The sequence below is a fragment of the Melanerpes formicivorus genome, unplaced genomic scaffold (assembly GCF_026170545.1).
Source record: "Melanerpes formicivorus ecotype bairdi unplaced genomic scaffold, bMelFor1.0.p_v2 SCAF_79, whole genome shotgun sequence".
Classification (NCBI taxonomy): Eukaryota; Metazoa; Chordata; class Aves; order Piciformes; family Picidae; genus Melanerpes; species Melanerpes formicivorus.
In genome coordinates, this window is record NW_027142431.1 from 1,782,961 (window position 1) to 1,797,051 (window position 14,091).

General features: G+C 53.0%; 1 protein-coding gene across 3 annotated transcripts in view; it reads left to right on the plus strand.

The window, feature by feature from the left end:
* The first annotated feature begins 4,050 nt into the window (after positions 1–4,050).
* The window catches only part of CPQ (carboxypeptidase Q), a 128,990-nt gene continuing 118,949 nt past the window's right edge, over positions 4,051–14,091 (plus strand). For 2 of the 3 annotated variants that reach the window (XM_068164318.1, XM_068164319.1), the window contains exon 1: positions 4,051–4,209. Coding sequence is in view for 1 of the 3 variants with exons in the window: in XM_068164317.1 (XP_068020418.1) it covers positions 5,252–5,264 (13 nt within the window). In the remaining 2 variants the exon portion in view is untranslated. Of the gene's footprint in view, positions 4,210–5,154; positions 5,265–14,091 lie in introns of those variants that run through there. The other variant, XM_068164317.1, reaches the window with a different exon arrangement.

A 14,091-nucleotide genomic window follows, 5' to 3' on the forward strand; every position in this document is an offset into this window, starting at 1 on the left:
ATCACCTATCACCCCCGCTGTGTGCAAGGAGGGATGTGGTACCAAGCAAGTGTCCTGCCAGAAGAGATTCAGAGTCTGTTCAGGCAGTGGCCTGTGCCTGTCTGCACACCCAGCATTTGCTTTATACACTGTGTAAGAGAAGGTGAAAGAAGCCCAGCAGTCAGAAGCCTCATCTGTCCTCACACTTCATTTCTTTCTCTTTCCCAGGAGTTAGATCCTGCCTGGTTTATTCCCTGAAGCACCAAGCTATAATCAGATAATTCTGACTGGTTTTGAACATGAAGTTCTTGAATGTTAAGTTCTGGGCTCTGAAACTATTCCTACCAGTGTAATTCATAGATTTACAGAATGGCTTATGTAGGAAGGGACCTTGAAAACCATCCAGGTCCAACCCCCCTGCCATGGGCAGGGACACCTCCCACTGGCCCAGGGTGGTCAAGGCCTCATCCAGGCTGTCCTTGAACACATTCAGGGAGGGGGCAGCCATAACCTCCCTGGGCAACCTGTGCCAGTGTCTCACCACCCTCACTGGAAAGAATTTCTTCCTAATCTCCAGTCTCAATCTGCCCTCCTCAAGCTTCAATCCATTCCCTCTCATCCTGTCACTACAGCCCTTGTCAAATGTCCCTTCCCAGTTCTCCTGTAACCCCTTTCAGATACTGGAAAGCTGCTCTAAGGTCTCCCTGGAGCCTTCTCTTCTCCAGGCTGAACCTCCCCCGCCCTCTCAGCCTGTCCCCACAGGAGAGGCTCTCCAGCCTCTGATGGTGTCCACAATCACACCGGTGTCAAGGTACATCCACACAGGGACCTTCTGGCACCTGCACAGTTCCACTGAGCTCAGAAATACACCAAGTGGAGCACAGAGGTGATTCCTGCAGGGGAGGAGCAGGGTTCTGCCCAGCATGGCAGCCTGTAAAGTCTGGGAAACTGAGTACAGGTCTCCTCAGTTCCAGCCTCTCCCTGCTTTACAATTACAATGCTAAGGAGGCACAGCAATCTGAAAGTCCTGAAGCTGCAAAGGAAAGGGAACCAAAAGTATGCATTTGGTGAACGATGCAAAACATGAGAAAGCACTGCAGGAGCTGGGTGTGCTGGAAATACCTTTCCCCAGGCTAAGTGCATGTTGATGTGCTTCAAAACCCTAAACAGATCTGTGCATGTGCTGGCAGCAGAGGCTTGGGGTGGAGTTCTGGGGTTCGTTGTTATGGTGCTGCACTTGCTCTTAGTGCTTCTCAGGAAAGGGCAGATTCAGGTTGGCCATCAGGAGGAAGTTCTGCACAGTGAGAGTGGTGAAATACTGGAACAGGCTGCCCAGGGATGTGGTTGAGGCCCTGACCCTGGAGATTCAAGATCAGACTGGATGTGGCCCTGTGCAGCCTGCTGTAGTTGGAGGTGTCTCTGCTGAGTGCAGGGAGGTTGGACAAGATGACTTTTGAAGATCCCTTTCAAAGCAGCGAAATCTGTGAATCTGTGAAAGACACAAACAGTGGAGTCTCTTCCCTCTGACCTGGGATTTATGTCAGCCACAGCAAGCTTTCTCAATCCTTCTGACTGTTTGATGATAGGGGAAAAAAGATGGCTCCTTATCACCCACCAGTCTGCCTCCCTGGCTGGGCAAGGATTAACAAAGGAACCCAACTCAAGAAAATATAATGGTAAACCAGGTGCTGGGAAATGATTTAATTCTAGAGGCAGCAAATGAAGAGAGGAGAAATCATCCAAAATCCTAAATTCAAATACTGCAAGTCCAATTTTACACCAGCTTGTCCATGTCCTCTGTCTCCTACTGGAAGCAAAGAGGAAAGCCATGCATTGGTGCTTAGGTTCAGGGTGCTGGTGGGTGCTACAGCCAACAGAGGAAAGCCATGCATTGGTGCTTAGGTTCAGGGTGCTGGTGGGTGCTACAGCCAACAGAGGAAAGCCATGCATTGGTGCTTAGGTTCAGGGTGCTGGTGGGTGCCACAGCCAACAGAGGAAAGCCATGCATTGGTGCTTAGGTTCAGGGTGCTGGTGGGTGCCACAGCCAACAGAGGAAAGCCATGCATTGGTGCTTAGGTTCAGGGTGCTGGTGGGTGCCACAGCCAACCTTTGATGGAATATTTTCTTGCATGGCCTACAGTGACACATTGATAACTAGTGACTGTGTAGAATCTCTTTCCAGCTGCAGGTGGACACTCAGGCACAGACAGGATGCACATGAAAATGACAGATGGACAGGCAGACATCTAACAGCCACTTACTTCTGTAGCTTTGCTTTAGTTTGCTACCATCCATGGAACAGAAGCTCAAGGACTGTGACTGAAAGAAATACATTGCTGCACACCACCAGCATGCTCCCATGGTCCTCCCAGGAGAGGACACAGCCCCAGCTCCAAAAAATCACAGAATCATAGAATGGTTTGGATTGGAAGGGACCTCCAAAGGTCATCCAGTCCAACTCCCCTGCACTCAGCAAGGACATCCTCCACTATAGAAGGTTGCTCAGAGCCTTGTCCAGCCTGACACTGAATATCTTCAGGGATGGGGCCTCAACCACTTCCCTGGGCAGCCTGTTTCAGTGTTCCACTACCCTCATGGTGCAGAACTTGTTCCTAACATCCAATCTAATTCTTCTCTTCTCTAATTGTCCCTCATCCTGTCCCTGCAGGCCTTTGCAAACAGTCCCTCTGCAGCCTTCCTGTAGCCCCCTTCAGGTACTGGCAGGCTGCTATTAGGTCTCCCCGGAGCTTCCTCTCCTCCAGGCTGAACACCCCCAGCTCCTTCAGCCTGTCCTCGTAGGAGAGGTGTTCCAACCCCCTCATCATTTTCTTGGCCCTCCTCTGGACCTTCTCCATCAGGCCCATGTCATCTTCCTGTGTTGAGGGCTCCAGAGCTGGATGCAGGTGGTGTCTTACCAGAGCAAAAGTGGCAGAAAGGTACCATCCAGAGCACGCAGTGAAAAATGCAAGTGAAAAACTAGAAATGAGTCACCTCAAACAAGCAGGTGGAGGAGTCAGGCTGGCAGGGACAGCCATTATCTGCTAATACCATGGGTTTCAAATCCCTTCTCAAGACACACACCCATGAAGCTCATTAGGTTTAGTCTTTTTACTTAGGCAGCCAGTTCATGAATATTGGAATATCACCTCGAATATTAGAGGGAAATTCTTCGCTGCCTTCCTGCTACAGCAGCCTTTTGGCAAGGCACCGAGGGCTTTGATCCTGTAAACACTCAGCCCGTGTAACCACCTGGGTAGCCCTACTGGCTGAAACAGAACCAACCACGAGCTGCAGTTCATGCGTCTGCAGATTAAGTCTCCTGTTTGTATTTTCAGATCGTATCTACAGAAGAAACTGCACTCATTTACCTAAGTGCTTTCAGAAACACACCTTTATTGAAACGAGTGTGATGCTACCCGGGCGGGAGGCTGCCGGGCGGGCAGGAGGCTGCCGGGCAGGAGGCTGCCGGGCAGGAGGCTGCCGGGCGGGCGGGAGGGGTGCAGGGCTCCTTGCCCTGGCTGCCAGCAGTGCGACTGCAGCGGTGGCTCTCAACCTGCTGGAGACCATCAGCAAACAACACGGAGAACAAGGAAAAAACCTGTTCACCGTGAAGGTCACAGAGACCTGGAGCAGGCTGCCCGGAGAGGCTGTGGAGTCTCCTTCTCTGGAGACGTTCAAAACCTGCCTGGATGTGCTCCTGGGTGAGCCTGCTCTGGCAGGGGGTGGTACTGGATGATCTTTCGATGTCACTTCCAACCCCTCACACCCCGTGACTCCGCTATGGTATCGCCAGGCTCTGCCCGCAGGCAGCAGCTGGAAAGCCTCCTCACGTCCAGCTGCTTGCCCGTAGCCGGCAGCGCACTCCTGCCCCGGGGACGGCGCACGGACGGCGCTGTTTAGGCCTCCTCCTCCACACACCCAGCTCAGGCGGGAGGGCCCGGGCCGGGCCTGCCTCCCCTCCCCCCAGCGAGGCCTGCGGAGCGCCGCGGCCCGACCTGCCCTGCTGGGCCGCCCCGGCGGGGCGCGGCCCCTGAGGCGCCTTCCGCACTGCGGCGGGCAGCCTCGGGGCATACAGCACCAACCAGGCCCGGCCGACCCCCGCCCCCTTTCCGTCCCCTCCGGCGCCGGCTCCTCCTTCCCCAGGCGGCCGGTTGGTTGCGGGGGCTGTGCCTGCCCCGCCCGTGCCGGGGGCTCTGCTGGTGCCGGCGCGGCCGGATCTGCGCGGGCCAGGTGCGTGTTTGCTGGGCTCCCCTCACCCTTCTCCCGTGGGGGAAGCGGGGCTGCGGGGTTGGCGGCGCCCCTCCGCCGGGCTGCAGCGCTGGCCCGGGGCTGCAGCGCTGGCCCGGGGCCGCCCGTCCCGCGGGGTCCCGCCGCCTGCTGCAGCTCCGCCGCCTGCTGCAGCTCTGCCGCCGGGGCGAGGGGAAGCGCGCAGCCTGCCGGCGCCTCGGCCGCGCTCAGCGCCCTCTCCTCCTCTTGCCGAGGCCTCGCTGTAACGCCCTGCAGCGTGTGCTGAGGTCGCCCCCCGCCGCGGGGCCGCAGACCTGGGTGATGCCCTGCGGGCAGCCCTGCCCTGCCCTGCCTCGGGGGGCTGGAGCCTGGCGGCGGGGCCTGGGGTGCACCTTGCGGCCATCTGCTCGCCCGTGTCGGGAGTGGGACAGGCAGCAGCTGGGCTGCCCAGCAGGGACGTGGACATGCCATGGCCTGAGCAGAAATGCCTGCTTACCCCACCAGCCCTCTCGGTTTCAAACCAGCCCGACCCTGGGTTGTATCTGGCTGCCCTGCACGGGCTGGGGGCACACATGGGCAGCACCAGGCAAGGCTGCTGTGATTCCTAAATTCATAGAAGGGTTTGGGTTGGAAGGGACCCTGACGATCATCTGGTTCCACCCGCCCCCTGCCATGGGCAAGGACACCTCCCACAGCCCTGGGTGCTCAAGGACTCCTCATCCAGGCTGGCCTTGAGCACCTCCAGGCAGGGGACATCCACAACCTCCCCAGGCAACCTGCTCCACTGTCGCCCCACCCTCACTCTGAAGAATTTCTTCCTAATCTCCAGTCTAAATTTGCACTTCTCAAGCTTCAATCCATTCCCTCTCATCCTATCACCACAAGTCCTTGTCAGAAGTTCCTTCCTGGCTTTCTTGTAGCCAATTCAGGTACTGGAAGGCTGCTGTAAGATGTCCCTGGAGCCTTCTCTGCAGGCTGAACAGCCTCATCTGTGACTGGCTGAAGGCTCTGCCCCTGATAAGTGGAGCAACCTCATCGATACCAGATGGGTTCATTAGGTATTTAATTATGTTTTATGGCACACTTCATAGTCAAGAAGTCCTAGCATCTAACATGATTTAGTGCTTCTAAGTAGGCAATTCTAGTTTCTACTACCCATCAGGTTTGGTTTGATGGGACTTTTTTCTTCAAAGACTATTTCAAACTGGTGCCAAAAGGGAGAAGTGTATAAGGAGGGAGGCATTTTTTGGTATGATAGTATCACAGTATCAGTCAGAGTTGGAATGGACCACAAGGATCATCCAGTTCCAACCCCCCTGCCATGGGCAGGGACACCCCACACTAGATCAGCCTGGCCACAGCCTCATCCAGCCTGGCCTTAAACACCTCCAGGGACAGGGCCCCAACCACCTCCCTGGACAACCCATTCCAGGGCTTCACCACTCTCCTGGGGAAGAACTTCCTCCTCACCTCCAGCCTGAATCTCCCCACCTCCAGCTTCATTCCATTCCCCCTAGTCCTATCACTCCCTGAGATCCTGAGCAGTCCCTCCCCAGCCTTCCTGTAGCCCCCTTCAGATACTGGAAGACCACAATGAGGTCACCTGGGAGCCTTCTCTTCTCCAGACTGAACAGCCCCAACTCCTTCAGTCTGTCCTCACAGGAGAGGTGCTCCAGCCCCCTGCTCATCCTCCTGGCCCTTCTCTGGACACCTTCCAGCACCTCCAGATCTCCCTTGTCATAGGGGCTCCAGAACTGGAGGCAGTACTCCAGGTGGGGTCTCCCCAGAGCTGAGCAGAGGGGGAGAATCACCTCCCTTGCCCTGCTGGCCACACTTCTCCTGCTGCAGCCCAGGATCTGGTTGGCTTTCTGGGCTGCAAGTGCACACTGAGAGCTCCTGTTGAGCTTCTCGTCCACCAGCACCCCCAAGTCTCTCTCCTCAGGGCTGCTTTCCAGCCAGTCCCTGCCCAGCCTGGATTTGTGCCTGGGATTGCCTCCACCCAGCTGCAGGACCCTGCCCTTGGTCTTGTTGAACCTGCTGAGGTTGGCTTGTGCCCACCTCTCCAGCCTGTCCAGGTCCCTCTGGATGGCCTCCCTTCCCTCCAGCCTGTCTGCTGCACCACACAGCTTGGTGTCATCAGCAAACCTGCTGAGGGTGCACTCAATGCCACTGTCCATGGCACCCACAAAGATGTTGAACAAGCCTGGTGCCAGGACTGATCCCTGAGGGCCTCTGCTTGTCCCTGGCCTCCACTGGGACATGGACCCATGGACAGCCACTCTTCGGGTGCGGCCATCAAGCCAGTTCCTAATCCAAGTTGTGTGTAGATGCACATACATATTTAATGAAAGTACTAGAATATACATATATATATGAGAGACAGGAAAGAAAGATAGCAAAAACCCCCTTGAAAAGCTGCAGGTTCTGCAAGCCTGAATCAGATTTTACGAAGGAAACAGATGGGGAGAAGCCTTTGGAATGTGGTGGTGGTGTGACAAGTTCCATGTCTGCTCAGAAATACTGGAGAGAAAGTTCAAGATAAAAACACTGCAGTTCTTCTTGATGTTCCCCTCCCCCCACACTTCAAACTGCAGACTTTTATGGTACCTGACTTTCCATGAACACCCCAAAAGGCCTGCTTAGGGAGGGCCACACATGTGCAACACCAGACATCCTGATGTGGTGTTTGGTGAGCCTCATTTCTTTCACTTCTGCTTATCTGTGCTTTTCACTCTGTTCAAAGTTAGATGGATTTTTACTGTTTCTGCAGGCAGCTCCACATCTGTTTGCCCTTTAGCAGCAAAAGCCTGTTGTAGGCTGTGGATGGAAGGGAAGCCTGTGGGTGTTTCATAAAGCAGGACTTGGTATAGCTGTAGAACAGATTCCCTGTGTGGGAATGAAAGAACTGCTTCCATCTACATCTGTCTAGAATGCTATCAGTCAATTTTGGCTTCAGAAATGGGTAAGATTTAAGCTGAGGTGACAGCAGTTGGCCTTGGTTTTGCTCTGAGGATTGCTCTGCACTGTTTTTGTCACTTTTATCGCTTTTTTATCACTTACAAATCACTTTTCAGTCTTGTCTGGTGTCCCCTCTGTTTGGCTATTACTGTGAATAAACCTCACACAATTCTTTCCTGGGAGAAACCCTACAAAACCTTACATCCTTTGCTTCCTTGTAAATACTAACTCATTTTTTAGACATATTCTCTCCATTTTCATGGAATCATGCAATCACAGCATGATAGAATGGCTCAGGTTGGAAGGGACCTCAGAGGTCATTTAGTCCAACCTCCCTCCCATGAGCAGGGACACCTCTCAACTAGACTCAGCTGCCCAAGGCCTCACCTAACCTGGCCTTGAACACCTCCAGCTAGGAGGCAGCCACAACCTCCCTGGGCAGCCTGTTCCAGACTCTCACCACCCTCAGAATGGAGAACTTCTTCCTAAGATCCAGCCTAAAAGCACTCTTTCCTGAGCTTCAAACCATTCCACCTTGTCCTGTCTCTAGACACCCTCATGAAAAGTCCCTCTGCAGCCCTCCTGTAGGGTTCTACACATTGGCCACACCAACCCCATGCAGTGCTACTGGCTGGGGTCAGAGTGGCTGAGAGCAGCCAGGCAGAAAGGGATCTGGGGGTACTGGTTGACAGCAGCTGAACATGAGCCAGCAGTGTGCCCAGCTGGCCAAGAAGGCCAATGGCATCCTGGCCTGCATCAGGAACAGTGTGGCCAGCAGGAGCAGGGAAGTCATTCTGCCCTGTGCTCAGCACTGCTTAGGCCACACCTTGAGTCCTGTGTCCATTTCTGGGCTCCTCAGTTTAGCAAAGATGTTGAGCTGCTGGAAGGTGTCCAGAGAAGGGCAACAAAGCTGGGGAGGGGTCTGGAGCACAGCCCTGTGAGGAGAGGCTGAGGGAGCTGGGGTTGCTTAGCCTGGAGAAGAGGAAGCTCAGGGGTGACCTTCTTGCTCTCTACAACTCCCTGAAGGGAGGTTGTAGCCAGGTGGGGGTTGGTCTCTTCTCCCAGGCAACCAGCACCAGAGCAAGAGGACACAGTCTCAAGCTGTGCCAGGGGAAGTTTAGGCTGGAGGTGAGGAGAAAGTTCTTCCTAGAAAGAGAGATTGGCCATTGGAATGTGCTGCCCAGGAGCACCCAGCAGAATGGTGGAGTCACCATCCCTAGGAAGAGCCTGGATGTGGCACTTGGTGCCATGGTTTAGTTGATTAGATGGTGTTGGGTGATAGGTTGGACTCAATGATCTATGGTTAATTCTATTCTATTCTATTCTATTCTATTCTATTCTATTCTATTCTATTCTATTCTATTCTATTCTATTCTATTCTATTCTATTCTATTCTATTTTCTTTCCTATCCTATCCTATCCTATCCTATCCTATCCTATCCTATCCTATCCTATCCTATCCTATCCTATCCTATCCTACCCTACCCCTTCAGGTACTAGAAGGCAGCTCTAAGGTCGCCCCAGAGTCTTCTCTTCTCCAGGCTGAACACCCCCAGCTCCCTCAGCCTGTCCTCACAGCAGAGCTGCTCCAGCCCTTGGATCATCTCTTTGCACAGCAGCTATCAGTTGTGCCTTGCAATCAATTTTCCTTTACCCAGACTTCAGTCTTTCAGCTGAAGTCTGTGGAGCTAAACTTGGATCAGAGCCACCACAGCTTTAGAGATTCATCTAAAGCCTTTGTCTTATCCAGGCTTTTTTCTTGGTGTTTCAAATCTGTATAATTCTTCAGAGCAGCAGAACAATAAGATAATAAACCAGATAAGAACAGATTGCAAAGCTGAGCTGGGAAAGAGCAACCTGGCATTGACCCCTGTTGGGAGACATCTGTCAGTAGGAGCTCCTGTGAATTCCTACTTGGTTTATGACAGGGTTTTACAAGTGCCTGTGTGTCTTTAGTGTCAATATTGGGAAAGGAAGCAACTTGCATGGTTGATTGTAATTGCACCAACTCATCATGCACATGGGGTTTTTTTTTGTCTATTAATCATAGAGTGGCTTAGGTTGGAAGTCATCTCAGAGATCATCTCTGCCATGGGCAGGGACACCTCTCAGCCAGATTGGGTCGCCCAAGGCCTTACCCAGTCTGGAATTGAACACCCCCAGGGAGGAGGCAGCCACAAACTCCTGGGCAGCCATTTTCCAAAGTCTCATCACCCTCATACTGAAGAACATCTTCAGCTCCAGTCTAACCCTGCTCTCTTTCAGCTACAAATCATTCCTCTTTGTCCTGTCTCTAGACACCCTCAGGAAAAGTCTCTCTGCAGCCTTCCTGGAAGATCCCTTCAGGTACTGGAAGGCAGCTCTAAGGTCCCCCCCAGAGTCTTTTCCAGGCTGAACACCCCCAGCTCCCTCAGCCTATCCTCACAGCAGAGCTGCTCCAGCCCTTGGATCATCCTTGTGGCCTCCTCTGGACTCACTCCACCAGCTTTGTGTCCTCCTTCTGCTGGGGACAGCAGAACTGGAGGCAGGATTGGAGGTGGGGTCCCAGCAGAGCAGAGCAAAGGGGCAGAATCCCCTCTCTTGATTCTGACAGGCAGGCAGACTCCAACAGCTCTGTGTCCTGCTGGGGACAGCAGAACTGGATGTAGTACCCAAGGTAGGGTCTGCTCCTGCTGAGGTGTGGAGAGCTGTAATGTTTTAGGATTGAGCACTTTGTCTTGTCATTTCTTCCTTCCATTCCAGTTGTGGGAGGAGGAAGATGCAGGATGACAGTACATCTAGGAGAGAGCAGCTGCAGGGGGGAAATATTTTGCTTTAAAAAGTACTTTGTGCCTAGAAATGTACAAAATGATTACAGCCTTGAAGCTCCAGAGCTCTTTCTGTTCTGTCACAAGTGGCATTGCTTACCACTCACGTTTGCTTACCAAATGTCTGCAGCAATCCCAAAGCAGTGCAATACATGTGAGGTCTTTCTTCAGCTGATCCCCCCCCAGACACTATCACATTGTCACTGCAGTGGCAGCAGTGAAGTTTGAGTTCTGATTTCTGATCTCCTAAATGCCAATTACTTCATCAAGTCACTTTTCTGACAGGATCTGTGGAGAAGGCTTCTTTTTTGGGTTCAGTTTCACAAGGGGAAAAAAAAATTCATGTCAGCTTGAGAAAAATGTTATCTGTGTTAGCCTGCAGTTGTAAAACATAATTGATAATGTCATAGAATCATAGGATGGCTGAGGCTGGAAGGGTCCTCAGAGATCATAGTATCATAGTATCAGTCAGAGTTGGAAGGGACCACAAGGATCATCTAGTTCCAACCCCCCTGCCATGGGCAGGGACACCCCACACTAGATCAGCCTGGCCACAGCCTCATCCAGCCTGGCCTTAAACACCTCCAGGGACAGGGCCCCAACCACCTCCCTGGACAACCCATTCCAGGGCTTCACCACTCTCCTGGGGAAGAACTTCCTCCTCACCTCCAGCCTGAATCTCCCCACCTCCAGCTTCATTCCATTCCCCCTAGTCCTATCACTCCCTGAGATCCTGAGCAGTCCCTCCCCAGCCTTCCTGTAGCCCCCTTCAGATACTGGAAGGCCACAATGAGGTCACCTGGGAGCCTTCTCTTCTCCAGACTGAACAGCCCCAACTCCTTCAGTCTGTCCTCATGGGAGAGGTGCTCCAGCCCTCTGCTCATCCTTGTGGCCCTTCTCTGGACACCTTCCAGCACCTCCAGATCCCTCTTGCAATAGGGGCTCCAGACCTGGAGGCAGTACTCCAGGTGGGGTCTCAGCAGAGCTGAGCAGAGGGGGAGAATCACCTCCCTTGCCCTGCTGGCCACACTTCTCCTGCTGCAGCCCAGGATCTGATTGGCTTTGTGGGCTGCAAGTGCACACTGAGAGCTCCTGTTGAGCTTCTCGTCCACCAGCACCCCCAAGTCTCTCTCCTCAGGGCTGCTTTCCAGCCAGTCCCTGCCCAGCCTGGATTTGTGCCTGGGATTGCCTCCACCCAGCTGCAGGACCCTGCCCTTGGTCTTGTTGAACCTGCTGAGGTTGGCTTGTGCCCACCTCTCCAGCCTGTCCAGGTCCCTCTGGATGGCCTCCCTTCCCTCCATCCTGTCTGTTGCCCCACACAGCTTGGTGTCATCAGCAAACCTGCTGAGGGTGCACTCAATGCCACTGTCCATGGCACCCACAAAGATGTTGAACAAGCCTGGTGCCAGGACTGATCCCTGAGGGCCTCTGCTTGTCCCTGGCCTCCACTGGGACATGGACCCATGGACAGCCACTCCTTGGGTGCGGCCATCAAGCCAGTTCCTTATCCATCTAGTGGTCCACCCATCACACCCATGTGTCACCAGCCTAGAGACCAGGATGTGGTGCAGGGCAGTGTTGATCATCTACTCCAACTTCTTAATATATAATCACAGAAAAACCTCACAGAATATTTGGGGTTGGAAGGGACCTCAAAGGATCATCTAGTCCAGCCCCCCTGCCAGAGCAGGATCACCTACACCAGATCACTCAGGAATGAACCTGTGTGAGTTTTGAATACCTCCAGAGAGGGAGACTCCACAACCACCCCTGGGCAGCCTCTTCCAGGGCTCTCTCACCCTCACAGGGAAAAATTTTTTCCTCATGTTTCCATGGAACTTCCTATGCCTGAACTTCCACCCATTGCCCCTTGTCACAGAATCACAGAATTAACCAGGTTGGAAAAGACTTCAGAGATCATCCAGTCCAACCTATCACCCAGCACCATCTAATCAACTAAACCATGGCACCAAGTGCCTCACCCAGTCCCTTTTAAAACACTTCCAAGGACAGTGACTCCACCACCTCCCTGGGCAGCACATTCCAATGGCCAGCCTCTCTTTCTGGGAAAGAATTTCTTCCTGACATCCAGCCTAAACTGCAAATTTGTTTTAGAAACATAGAATCATAGAATTATTGGAGGGGACCTCAAGGATCATCCAATTCCAACCCCCCTGCCATGGGCAGGGACCCCTCACACTAGATCAGGTTGCCCAGAGCCACATCCTGGCTTGAAAATCTCCCAGGGATGATGTTTCCACCACCTCCCTGGGCAAACTCTTCCAGTATCTTCTCCACTCTCATGGGGAAGAATTTCTTGCTAAGATCCATTCTGAATCTACCCATTTCTATCTTTTTTTCCCATTCCCCCCAGTCCTATCATTACCTGAAAGTCCCTCACCCACCCCTTTTCCCCCTCACATCCCAGAGCACCTGGGCTCTGTTGCAGTCTCCTCCCACCCCAGGTGTGGCCACTTTGGCCTCCCCACCCACTCCCCTTTTTAGTCCCCCCCAGGAAAGGCAGCAGCCCTAAGCTGGGCTCATCTGGGCTGAGGATCCTCCTCTCATCCTTGGTGAGTGCCCATGGTGCACACTGGGTGATGGTGGTGGTGACAACAAAGGCCGGGGGGCCTGGTGGCCCCCCGGTTGTTAGGGCCAGGATTGATGACTGCTTCAATATCATCCACAGGTGCTGGCTGGGGCTCCTTGCTGGGGCTGGGCTCCTTGCTGGGGCTTAGCTCCTCTGTGTGGTTCTTGCTAAATTCCAGACTAAATCTCCTTTTCCTCAGCTTCAAACCCTTCCCCCTTCTCCTCTCTAGACATCCTTATGGAAAGTCTCTTTCCAGCCTTCCTGTAGGATTCTGTAGGATCCCATCAGGTAGCTCTAAGGTCCCTGCCTAGAGTCCTCTCTTCTCCAGGCTGAACACCTCCAGCTCCCTCAGCCTATTCTCACAGCAGAGCTCCAGTCTCACCCTGCTCTCCCTCAGCTTCAAACCATTCCCCCTTCTCCTGTCTCTAGACACCCTCAGGAAAAGTCTCTCTGCAGCCTTCCTGGAGGATCCCTTCAGGTACTGGAAGGCAGCTCTAAGGTCCCCCCAGAGTCTTCTCTTCTCCAGGCTGAACACCCCCAGCTCCCTCAGCCTATCCTCACAGCAGAGCTGCTCCAGCCCTTGGATCATCCTTGTGGCCTCCTCTGGCCTCACTCCAGCAGCTCTGTGTCCTTCTGCTGCTGAGGACAGCAGAACTGGAGGCAGGATTGGAGGTGAGGTCTCAGCAGAGCCGAGTCAAGGGGCAGAATCCCCTCTCTTGCCCTGCTGACTTACAAGAGGCCTGATTTCTGGCTTTTGTTGAGACAGCATGGACCCAGAGTGGGGGAGGTTGTTTTCTCAAAAGGAACTATTTTTTTCCCCATGGTCAGCATTCAGACACCCAGCACACTTGGATTCCTTTTTTTATTTCATTTTGACCTTAATAATATTTTATTGGAGGCAGAGAAGGCTCCAGGCAGACCTTAGACCTACATTCCAATTCCAGAGGCTCATCACCCTCCTGCTGAAGGACTTCCTCAGCTCCAGTCTAACCCTGCTCTCCCTCAGCTCCAAACCATTCCCCCTTGTCCTGTCTCTAGACACCCTGATGAAGAGTCCCTCTGCAGCCTTCCTGTAAGGTCCCTTGTGTCTGAGCTGTTGTGCTTCTGAAAACCCTCTAGAGATTCCTTGCCCAGCAATTACTTCAAGACAACCAAACTGAACAAGTGATTACAATCAAGCTGAGTTTGTTTTCCTTCTGGGGTACCTCACAGTGCATCACAAAGGCAGCAATTGTTTGGGTAATTTTGGGGCAGCACTGAATCTCTTAGACCTGAGATTAGTAATGGACTTTTCTGACTTAGCTAGTTGTCAGAAGAGAAAAATAATAATAGCTCACTGCAGTAGATGATCAATCTGCAAGAAATTAGCAGCTTACAATTCTTTCTGCTTCCAAAGCAACCAGGAATCCCATTAAACTCCAGCTCCAAGAAGTGTTTTCAGAGTATCACAGTATCACCAAGGTTGGAAGAGGCCTCAAAGGTCATTGAGTCCAACCTGTCACCACAGACCTCATGACTAGACCATGGCAC